The 12,434-nt window shown below is 45.3% G+C and overlaps 1 protein-coding gene across 2 annotated transcripts in view; it reads left to right on the forward strand.

Moving 5' to 3' along the window:
• Positions 1-6,027: 6,027 nt before the first annotated feature.
• Positions 6,028-12,434, forward strand: part of YIPF7 (Yip1 domain family member 7) — a 29,479-nt gene continuing 23,072 nt past the window's right edge. The window contains exons 1-3 of one of the 2 annotated variants that reach the window (XM_081020181.1): positions 6,028-6,098; positions 7,883-7,999; positions 9,363-9,529. In XM_081020181.1, coding sequence (XP_080876307.1) covers positions 7,884-7,999; positions 9,363-9,529 — 283 coding nt within the window. In that variant the 5' untranslated portion in view covers positions 6,028-6,098; position 7,883. Of the gene's footprint in view, positions 6,145-7,882; positions 8,000-9,362; positions 9,530-12,434 lie in introns of both variants that reach the window. The other variant, XM_081020180.1, reaches the window with a different exon arrangement.

The following is a 12,434-nucleotide window of genomic DNA, read 5'->3' on the forward strand; positions in this document are numbered from 1 at the left end:
GTTACAGACGCTTCAGGTTACAGACTCCGCTAACCCAGAAATAGTACCTTGGGTTAAGAACTTTGCTTCAGGATGAGAACAGAAATTGTGCTCCGGTGGCGCAGCGGCACCATTAGCTAAACTGGTGCTTCAGATTAAGAACAGTTTCAGGTTAAGAACGGACCTCTGGGACAAATTAAGTTCTTAACCCAAGGTACCACTGTATTCATAGAACCAGTGCTTTTTTTCTGGGGCGCGCACAGGGGTACGCATACCCCTAAACATTTTGTAAATCTAAGTTTGGCCTCATTGAGGGGCAGTATTTCAATATGAGTAGGAAAATGAGAGTACCTCTAAACAATTTTAAAGAAAAAAAGCACTGCATAGAACTGACGGTTGACTACATAGGAGCCAGTGTCTCTGCTAACTAATATGCTGTTATAATTTAGACACAGACACACACAGAGAGAGAGAGAGAGAGAAAGGCTGAAATGTTTTCTTCCTACTCAGATTGAATGGGCACCAGTCAAAAAAGCATTTGAAATTACGTCAGTGGTGTCCATTTCCCACAAAACATTCCCTAGCCCAACCAGTCACCTGACTGAGTATATGCTAAAAGGAAATGGCATTGTAATGGGCACAATATGAATATAATTCTACCCTTCAAGAGGAAGCTCAAAATGTTATTAGTAGGCACGTTCTGTCGCCTACGAATGTGCTTCAAGCATCTCATCAGCATCTGGTCAAGCAGGTGTGATTAAGGCTGAAGGCAGAATAGTGCCTGAACATAATCATCTGCAGGAATAGGCTCCCAAGGGCAGAATCAAAAGGTTTCCGTCAATCAAGTTAGTGTAGGACCTCGTTTGCAAAATCTCAGGATGGCATCACAAGTCCTTGTGTCAGCATGTAAGCTAATGAACGGGTCACCGAAAGAAACTGCTCAACATTTCCTTCCTTAAGCAGCTGGCTCGGACTCAACAGTGAATTTCAGTTTCTTCCAAATGAAGTTTGAAAATGAAATTTAGGCACCACAACAAACTTGCAAAGTGGCGCCCTTCCCCGTAGGTTCTGCTTCATTTGCTGGATTAAAGAAGAGTATTGCATGGATGGTGTCATTATATGCCTCAATCACTCGATGTCAACTATTCCCATAATGTTTAGTGATGCAAAACACACTTTAAAATTTGTGTGACGGGCGTTAACTCCTACTGGAAACTTTTCTGCTCCACCAGGCAATTAAGAATGCATCCCCCGCAATGGTCTATTGATGTTTGTGAGCCATTTCACAGGGGCTCCCTGTCAGTCCTAACAATTGGCAGCTTGCTTTCAGTTGCCAGTTTTTCCTTTTGTAGCTCCATCTGTACCTGCCCTGCACCTGATGTCCCACATGACATCAGGTGCAAGGCAGGTGCGCATTTTTTTGGGAAGCAGCCAAACTAGGCTGGAGTCTCCTCACCACTGTCTTGCACAATGATATTCCACCTGATAATTTGGTACACAAAGAGCCAGGCTAAATCACAAGAAAAGCCGAGGCAATTTATTTGATATGACAGGTAGCATCATCTTAAAGAGGTTTCACATTGAAAGTGATTTTTTTTTAGAAAAAAGAAAAAAACCTAAATATTATTGATGAGGAGAGTTTTACTGCTAATGAATCTCCCCCCACATTTCCTCTCCCACATGGTAATGTGACATTTGAAAGTGTGTTTTCCTTCTTGCATGATGGCATTAATTTTTCAAGAAGGTTCTGAATCTTCAAGACAGTTTGCATACGATGTGTTGCAAAATGGCACAGAGATAAATCAGTAGTTTGGATGAAAGCACAAAGGATTAAATTGCCTTAAGATTAGTCACACACACCCTCACCCTGACTTGAATCTTGAGTTTGAGCACCTGCACGATTTGAGGAAAAAGCACAATTCCCCAGCTGTGCTGCAGAATATAGGAAGTTGTCCATCCATCCAGCATGACCTACACTGATTAGTATCACTTCTGCAAGGTACAGTGGTACCTTGGTTCTCAAACTTAATCCGTTCCGGAAGTCCATTCCAAAACCAAAGCGTTCCAAAACCAAGGCACGCTTTCTCATAGAAAGTAATGCAAAATGGATTAATCCATTCCAGACTTTTAAAAACAACCCCTAAAACAGCAATTTAACATGAATTTTACTATCTAATGACCATTGATCCATAAAATGAAAGCAATAATCAATGTACTGTACTATAAAATAAGTAAGAGACAGTATTGTAGATAAAAATTAAAATTATTATTTTTTCTTACCTGCACTGATGATAGTCATTGTTTGGATCGGGGGCTTTTATCCATTTCCGCAGCCATACAATCAATCAATCAATCAATCAATCAGTAGCGGAACTGGGTTCCACACAGTCGCAAAAACAAACTACAGTGGACTCTCGGGTTGCGAACGTGATCCATGTGGGAGGCACGTTCACAACCCGCAGCGTTCGCAGATGCGCTGGTCACGATTCGGCGCTTCTGCACATGTGCAAAGTGCAATTTAGCACTTCTGCACATGTGCAAGCGCCGAAACCCAGAAGTAACCCGTTCCGGTACTTCCGGGTTCGGCAGGGTGCACAACCCAAAATCGCACAACCCGAAGCGTCTATAACCCGATGTAGGACTGTAACAGAAAAAGCCTCTAAAACAAAAACACAAAATAAATAGCTAAAACAAAAGCGCCAAACTTAATCCGTTCCGGAAGTCCGTTTGACTTCCAAAATGTTCAAAAACTATGGCACAGTTTCTGATTGTGCAGGTGCCCAGGAAACAATGGTCAACAGCCACATCAGACGTTTGGCTTCTGAAAAACGTTCGAAAACCAGAGCACTTACTTCCGGGTTTTCAGCTTTGGGGAACCAAGGCATTTGAGAACCAAGGCGTTTGAGAACCAAGATACCACTGTATTAGGCAGCGGACATTTGCAGTAATACCCGGAAATGCCAGGGATTCAACCTGAACTTCCTGCACGCAAAGCAGGCTCTCTACCTCTGAGCTATAGGCCTTGCCCTCTGACAGATCCTCACCCAATATACTCTTACAAAAGTTGGGTGTCACCCCAACTCTCTGGCAAGCGGTAGTAACATCCCATATGGTTCCAGGCACTCATATTGAGTCTGTGTTCCTTTGGAGAATAGAGACACGGCAGAGACTGTCATAGGTTTATGAAATATGGTTTGTTCACCTTTTTATACCTTCAGTCTGCATGGAGGGAGTCCAGATCTGACAGCATGGTCATTTCAAGAGGGGCTTGTGCCCCACAGCAGTGCAGCTCTCCCAGCCAGCCTTCAGCCAGCCTGCCCAAGATGGATCCCGGTCTTTCTTTCTCCTTCCTCCTCCCCAGAACAAAAACTCTCTTTCCCTGTCACTTCAAACACACACCTTGGCGACATCTATCTCCCCAGGCCAAAGGATTCCTCTCCGATGGCCCGATCATGGCTTTTTGTCATGTTAACAGATTTGCTCATTGCTAAGCCAGCCAGGCTGCTTTGCATTAGGCAGCCCAGGGATTCCTTATCTGGCACAGTTCTGAAGCTTGTACTTTCATCCATATCCCATTTAATCAAAATCCTACCATTTATTATGGGACGCGGGTGGCGCTGTGGGTTAAACCACAGAGCCTAGGGCTTGCTGATCAGAAGGTCGGTGGTTTGAATCCCTGCGACGGGGTGAGCTCCCATTGCTCGGTCCCTGCTCCTGCCAACCTAGCAGTTTGAAAGCACGTCAAAGTGCAAGTAGATAAATAGATACCGCTCCGGCAGGAAGGTAAACGGCGTTTCCATGTGCTGCTCTGGTTCGCCAGAAGCAGCCTAGTCATGCTGGTCACATGATCCGGAAGCTGTACGCCGGCTCCCTCGGCCAATAAAGCGAGATGAGCGCCGCAACCCAGAGTCGGCCACGACTGGACCTAATGGTCAGGGGTCCCTTTACCTTTACCTTTTTGCCATTTATTAATTTCTAGGATTTAGGGGTCCCCCTGCCCCGATCTTTAACAATTTATATACACCTACGCTGGCAACAAAGGACATGTGAAGTCAAGGCAGCCCTAAGGAGCAGAAATACAAGGAAGGTCATCAACCATGATGAATGTTGCTGTGACGAGAAATGGAGCAATTGCATCAGTCCCTGCGCAGGCCTGTGTCATGATTTGGGAGGAACCGGGAAGCATGACATTGCAGCGTTTCTCATCATTCCCAACAGCAGTTGCCGCACAGTTTCCGAGGTGTGCTAGTTGCTTTCATTCTCCTATCCCAACTGGCGAAATGAATTCTGGCATACACAAGGAATCCAGACGAGAAGGCCCAAAGGACTTCTTTTGTAGCTGTAACAGAAATAATAACCAATACAGTTATTATATTGTTATGTGTGTTTGGGCGGAAGCATTGGTTGTCATCCGTCTGTCTTTGGAGACAATGGAGGAGTGCGCTTTTGGGGCTGAAGGCAAACTCTTGGAAGGTTACAGCGCCTGCTGTGGCTGGAGAGGTCGATACAGGAGAGACATGTTCTGTTGCATCTGGGGCAGATGAAGGCATCCAGATGCGCTGCTGCAGATACACCAGGCGTTGGGGTCCCCATACCCCAACCCAGATAAATAAAGAGACCAATAAGACTGGTTTGCGGTCAAAACAGGCCACAACTTGATTGAATACAGATGAAAGAGGTTTGGCTTGGGCGTGGAGCAATCTAAATATGTGTGGCCAATCTAAGCGGGGGTTCCTAAGACACACATCAAATAGGATGACCCCCTCAGGGACTGCTGCTTGCGGGAGCGCCTTCAGCCCCGGCCCCTGTGGACATGGCCACTACCCCCCGATCCCTTTAATAGGATACCCCAGTGTTTGGAGGGGCAGGCGGAGACTAAAACCCCCCCTCCATCCAAGACAAAGGATTGCCCCGATGCCCAGCCACCAACCAAGCAATGCTCTCCACCAACCCACTCAAATCTGCACCTGTGCCTTAATGCTTTTGATCGTATCTGACAACCAAATGTCATTTCCCGATAAGGAAAGATGCATGCCATCCGGCAAGGGGCGAATCTGACGGAAGCCTCCCTGCCCCCTGGCAAAGCCCAAGTCCCAGCCTACATCCCCACTTGCCAAATCAGGATGCAGGCTAGGATCCTGATAGGTGGCAAGGGCTTCAGGAAGGGCACGTCAGTTCCAGTTCCCATGTCGGGGCGCCAGTGAAGCCTCTGCTGTCCCGCAACGCCGCCACACCAAGAGGGGTGAGCGGACTTCTCTCTGCGCTCCATCCCAGCAGTCATTCCTCCTTTGGCCACTGCTATGGACGCGGGTGGCACTGTGGGTTAAACCACAGAGTCTAGGACTTGTCGATCAGAAGGTCGGCGGTTCGAATCCCCACAACGGGGTGAGCTCCTATTGCTCGGTCCCTGCTCCTGCCAACCTAGCAGTTCAAAAGCACGTCAAAGTGCAATTATATAAATAGGTACCGCTCCGGTGGGAAGGTAAACGGCGTTTCCGTGCGCTGCTCTGGTTTGCCAGAAGCAGCTTAGTCATGCTGGCCACATGACCCAGAAGCTGTACGCCGGCTCCCTCGGCCAGTAAGTGAGATGAGTGCCGCAACCCCAAAGCCGGTCACGACTGGACCTAATGGTCAGGGGTCCCTTTACCTTTACCTTTATGGATGCAGAACCTGACTGTCTGTCTGTCTCCAGGCACTGTGGTCATCTGCTAGGAAATTCTCTGGGTAGACATCTATAGGATTGTGTTGTCAGCCACTTGAGCAGAAGGCAGAATTTTAGAAAAAGTGTCCTGTCCCCTCTGTCCCTGTGCGAAAGACAAGCCGCAACACCAAAGCTCCCTCTTTTGTGCAATGTTAAGATGCATGTCCTTCTCTGGGACTCGCTAGGTTTTTAAAATGAGTATTCAAAGAGCAAAAATACTGTTTGAAAGTAAAGAGCCTTGTCTACTTTCTGGTAAATTTATTAGCTCTGTTACCAGACAAATCATGTTGGAAATAATGTCCATGGCACTGAAAGTCTTTCTGTCATGCATCTGTTGGAAAGCCAAATTTAGGACTTTATAAATAGCTCAAGATCACCCTGCTGAAGACACCAGAAGGCTTGGCTCGTTTCTCTGCATGTAAGCTGAATCTATAGTAGGGAATTTTCATCGACGGTAGGAAGAGGTATGGGCCTTCAGTTTTAAATGTTTAGAAGGAGTAGTTCTAAGTCCCAGCTGTGCACCTTTTAGACACACTCAAGTAATTGATAGCAACAGCTTGGCTTTTGTTTGGGGTGGGGGGTTTTTTTTGGGGGAGGGGTACATCTGAGAAATATTAAAGGCATTTTAAAGCATTAAAATTGTACTGAAAATTAAATTAGAAAATATATTCCAGGGTTGCTTTAAGAATTATTATGTACTTCCATAATTTTATGTGCACATAATTTATAGAAAATGTCACATTTCTAATAAAAAAAACCTAATTTACTAGACTTATTAAAAATAAATCAGATTTTCTTCTAAATTTGGAAACATGAATGATTTGTTAACTAGCAGGAAAGAGAGTTGCTATATGGCATAATTGTTGTGCTAAGTATTTTTGATAAATGAAGGCATCAGGCTGAAGCAGATTGATTTGATTATAGGATATCAATCAGCACTTGTAAATACAAAATGCGTTCTGTGTTGTTGTTTTTAAAAGAACTCCCAATGAAATACTGATCACATTTTAAAGTTTTTCTTAGAAAGTTGTTCCTGCATGGGTTTACGTTTTCTTTTACTTTATTCGTTGATAGAGTGAGGCTGGGAAGTCGCTGGACTACAATTCCCATCATCCGTTGCAATTTGCCCTCCTGGCTGTGGCTGATGGGATTTGGAGTCCAACAACATCTGGAGGAACTACATGTTTCCTACGCCTGATTTAGAGGCCTAGTTGGACATTCTCTAGCCCTCTACTGGTCTAGGAGCAGATACAAGGCTGGTGGGTGAATCACTCACAACCCTTCCCCACCTCCCTATTGCCCCATTACACACATCCTAAACCTGCTGGTACCATATCAGTAAGAAAACAGGATGACATGGACATTTGCCCCTATTCAGGATGGCAGTTCTTATTTTTTGTTTTGTTTTGTTAGGATGCAGTCCCGTACCCACTTCCTGGCGAGTAAGCCCTAATTAACTCAGTGGCACTTCTGACTAGAGACCCATAGCTAAACGGAAAACAAGCGGACTCTATAAGTCCTTCCACCTCCCCTCTCCTAGACAAGCTTACAGTCGTACCTTGGTTCTCAAACGTAATCCTTTCCTGAAGTCCATTTGAATTCCGAAAACCAAGGCGCGGCTTCCGATTGGCTGCAGGACCTTCCTGGCGGACCTCAATAGTCTCCTTTCACAAGGGAAGGGCTCAATTCTGGCCCATGAATCAGCAGCAAGTAGAGATGGCATTGATGACAAGTCTTTATTGTTGACTTCTTTCTCCTACCTGCAGAATAGGTAAATTCTATTTTCAATTAACTTGTTTAATATTTTTTTAAAGAGTGGGGGGGAGCTCTAAGGTAGCAGCTAGGGCCAGGGGCCATCGCCATAAATTGTAGTGCTAAGTTAACTATGAAAAATATATCTACTTTACGGAGTCTACATATAGTAAATTGAACGCCAGTTTCACTAGCATTTCTACAGAGAAAAATACCTCTCTGCTGTGCCCATGATTTTATAGACTTGCTATAGAACGCAATAGTTTAGCAGCAGCATCATTTGGTTTCACTGTAAAATTAACGGAATAAATGCTTTTAATTCCAGAGAAAATGCCCAGTATATAAGTAAACCTGGATTTCCAGCTTCTGTTCCAAAAGGCACACATATCAAACATTTGCCGTATTTCAGATTACATTGTTGCTAAAGTAACCTGTCTTCCTTCTCTTCAGTATGTCAAACTTTGAGCAATTTGATATAGATTTTTACCAGTCAGATTACATCGCTGAAAACCAAGAGCAAGGTTATAGCAGGCCTGAACCCCCTGGAAATGAGTATGGAAGCAAACAGTAAGTGCTTGAAATAGAACAAATTTACTGATTTAATTTTAACATTGCATTTCAATTGCAATTAATAACACAATTTAATTGTTTCCCCCCTTTTGTTAAAAATGTGAAAATGTGTTCCAGCCTTGAGAATTTTATGAGGCGTATCAGTTGGCTGCACTTATAATAAAACAAAAAAACATTAAAATGTATGCTTAGGGTACTTTACAGTCCCTTTACCTAAAAAAAAGAAGAAGTAATAACACAGATTTAGAACAAGATCCCACCAATAGTTTTTCAATATTAATCCCCACGTTTCTTGAACACAGTTGTAGCAATGCATTTTTTTACTTTCCTTCCTTCTTTCCTTCCTTCCTTCCTTCCTTCCTTCCTTCCTTCCTTCCTTCCTTCCTCCCTCCCTCCCTCCCTCCTTCCTTCCTTCCTTCTTCCTTCCTTCCTTCCTTCCTTCCTTCCTTCCTTCCTTCCTAGGCCAACAAGACACATTCTCCAATTTCCAAATGCTAAAGAAAGCGCATCTTTTTCATGGGCTGGCTTGCCTATGAGCCGTGGTGAGGTGGTTGTCTCAGGGCAGCAGGCTCACGGGCAATCGCCACTGCTAGGTGCTCGCTGCCTCCTCTTGCTCCTCCGCTGCTGCAGCCATGGTCCCTGACACACTGCTGGTGGTTGGGCCACACTGTGGGTCACGGCAAGGGGAGTGGAGGAGCAGCAGTGGAGGAACAAGAGGCAGAGAGTGCCCAGCAGATCAGAGCACTGGGTACCTGGCAGGGTTGAGTGGCGGCCACCCAGCCATGATGAGGAGCAGGAGGAACTGGCAGGGCACAGTGAGGAGGTGAGCACACAGAGGTTTTACTGAGGGCCTTCTGGTGGTTCCCTCCATGCGAGAAGTGAAGTTACAGGGAATCACGCAGAGGGCCTTCTCGGTAGTGGCGCCCGCCTTGTGGAACACCCTCCCGTCAGATGTTGAGGAAATAAACAACTATCTGACTTTTAGAAGACATCTGAAGGCAGCTCTCTTTAGGGAAGCTTTTAATATTTGATGAATTATTGTATTTTAATATTTTGCTGGAAACCCAGCCAGATGGGTGGGGTATAAATAAATTAATCGCTTCTGTGCATGCCCAGATGCTGAAAATTGCAGGTGTGATTTTTGGTATCTGGGCATGCGCAGAAGCGATTTCTGGTGTTGTGCTGCGCCAGCCCGACCCACAGAGGATCTCCGCGGGAGTGATCCAGCCCATGCCTCCGCAGGAGTGATCTTGTCGACCCCTGCTTAGACCCAATTCATACTTCACTGTTTTGAGGAAGATGCCCTTTCACTCCAGTAGCAGTGCTTTTGACTCCGTTCCCCATGTTGTCTTCCTTGTAGAGGTTGGGCAGTTGCCTCGCCACCACCAGATGCATTTGCTTCTCCAGAAAGGGCTTCATCTTCTCAGCAGTACACAGGTCAGATTTTTCAACCGGCGTTCACTTCAGAGTTCCCGCCTAACAGCGCTTACCCTGACAGCTTTGATGAAGAACCGCCTTTGCTAGAAGGTACGGAATTAAAACGCTTAATTACACTTTCCCCATGTTCTGGCGGCTTATACGTGGAGCTGAATCCCTTAATACTCACCGCAAATTTCTGCGGTGTCAAGGAAGTGATTTATTTTCCTTCCCTATAATATTACTAACAAGAACTTGTCTAAATGAAGGGTGGAACTCGTCTGAGGCTGGGGAAACGACCTGCCTGGAATGTTACCCTTTTTCTGGCTTCCCAACTAGGGAAGCTGACATTTCTCCACACAACAACGCACAGTGATACTTCCTAGAGCCGGCCCTGTCATTGGGCAGAGTGTGGCCTCAGGCAGCAGATGCTCAAAGGCTGGGAGTTGTGTCCAGGTAGTATTAGATGGCAGTGTTGTGTGTGCCACTTGAGCTGCCCTGCACCCCTTAACCTATTCGGCTGCCCTCAGGTGTGATGGAAGATGCTATCCTGTTAGCAATGTTAAAAGGTAAGGGTAAAGGGACCCCTGACGGTTAGGTCCAGTCGCGAACGACTCTGGGGTTGCGGCGCTCATCTCTCTTTATTGGCTGAGGGAGCCAGCGTACAGCTTCTGGGTCATGTGGCCAGCATGACTAAGCCGCTTCTGGCGAAGGAGAGCAGCGCACGGAAACGCCGTTTACCTTCCCGCCGGAGTGGTACCTATTTATCTACTTGCACTTTGACGTGCTATCGAACTGCTAGGTTGGCAAGGGCAGGGACCGAGCAATGGGAGCTCACCCCGTTGCGGGGATTTAAACCGCCGACCTTCTGATCGGCAAAGTCCTAGGCTCTGTGGTTAAAGCACAGTTCAAATGGCAGTTTCTTTGACTTGTGCATGTGGATCGGTGAGGAGGGAGCATCTTGTCTTTCACCTCCAGCAGTTGAAAATGTTTTTGGCCAGCTCTGACCCTCTACACTGGGGTGAGCAAACTTTTTCAGCAGGGGGCCGGTCCACTGTCCCTCAGACCTTGTGGAGGGCCAGACTATATTTTTTTTTGGGGGGGGGGTGAACAAATTCCTGTGCCCCACAAATAACCCAGAGATGCATTTTAAACAAAAGCACACATTCTACTCATGTAAAAAACATGCTGATTCCCAGACCGTCCACGGGCTGGATTTAGAAGGCAATTGGGCCGGATCCGGCCCCCGGGCCTTAGTTTGCCTACCCATGCTCTACACCGCTTGCAGGCCAGAAGCCAGATTTTACTCCATTCCTTGACTCCATTTTGGCACCTTCTTTCATGTTAAAATTAAGCAGCAGATCACATGTTCTTAATAGACATTTCGTAATGTCCAAAATATCAAACTATAAATTGCAATTAAAACTCCCTTTCTTATAAATGAATAAATGTAAGCAAGAGAAAAGTTTATTGAAGTTTGGTATGTGTTAACTTACCACTCACACACACACATTTTCAATTGCTCTGGGTCCAGAATAGTAATTTAACTAATCACAGCACAGTCAAAATCCTAGGTAAAAAGTATGTTTAAAAGCAATATTCAATCTTAGGCTATCAAATCAGAAGCTTGGGGTTGGAGGGGAGAGCTTTGTTTAATTTGTTGTCTTGCATTTGTAACACAGACACATGTTTATATTTGAAAGGGCAGCACTACAATTTGCATGGAAAATAAAGGTGGTAACTCATTTTTATGGCACATACATCATGTACTTTACTGCCTCTAGATGACAGCATCACAATAAATTTCATATTCAGATTTCATAGCATTGCCTTTCCCTCTATATTTATATTGCATAATCAGATATCATGTTAAGGTACCTATAATTAATAAACACTTGTTATAATCTTGTTTACATATCTAGTAATAAATTTGCCAGCTTTTTAAAAAAAACCAAAGGCAGCGTATTCCAAGGCAAAACTTGATAAATTTCCTATAACTATGACATACTATAGATTACCATAACAACATCAACTGTGTTAGATTTAAATAATGAAAAAGGTTAAAAAATCTGTACATGAAATGCCTAGTGGAAATATTTGCATCTCATTCTGATGTACCGGGAACTGTAATTTACCCCCCCCCCCAGAGCTATAATTCCCAGCGCCCTTAAACTGCAGTTCTCAGTATTCTTTTTTGGTGGGGAGCGGGATGTGTTTTGAATGTGCTTTGTGTATTTGCACTCCATAGGACTCCCCTGTTAGAGTCTACCCTTTTCACATATATTTAAATAATGCACAGTTTTTATCTCCATTTGATCCCTAAGAGGACAAAAGTGACCCCCAAGTCTATCTACCTGTCTCAGGGGTGGGGAACCTATGGCTCTCTGTTTGTTACTGAACTACAACTCCCATCATTCCAGATTTCTGGCTATGCTGGCCGGGGCTGATGGCAGTTGAAGTGTGACAGCATCTGGAGAGACACAGATTGTTGTTGTTGTTTAGTCATTTAGTCGTGTCCAACTCTTTGTGACCCCATGGACCTGAGCATGCCAGGCACTCTGTGTCTCTCCAGATGCTGTCACACTTCAACTCCCACAAAGGCTCATATAGTTAAAGCTATGGTTTTCCCAGTAGTGATGTATGAAAGTGAGAGCTGGACCATCAAGAAGGCTGATCGCTGAAGAATTGATGCTTTTGAATTCTGGTGCTGGAGGAGACTCTTGAGAGTCCCATGGACTGCAAGAAGATCAAACCTATCCATTCTTAAGGAAATCAGCCCTGAGTGCTCACTGGAAGGACAGGTCGTGAAGCTGAGGCTCCAATACTTTGGCCACCTCATGAGAAGAGAAGACGCCCTGGAAAAGACCCTGATGTTGGGAAAGATGGAGGGCACAAGGAGAAAGGGACAACAGAGGACGAGATGGTTGGACAGTGTTCTCGAAGCTACCAGCATGAGTTTGACCAAACTGCGGGAGGCAGTGGAAGACAGGAGTGCCTGGCGTGCTCTGGTCCATGG

The sequence above is a fragment of the Podarcis pityusensis genome, assembly GCF_964106645.2.
Source record: "Podarcis pityusensis genome assembly, chromosome: 9".
Classification (NCBI taxonomy): Eukaryota; Metazoa; Chordata; class Lepidosauria; order Squamata; family Lacertidae; genus Podarcis; species Podarcis pityusensis.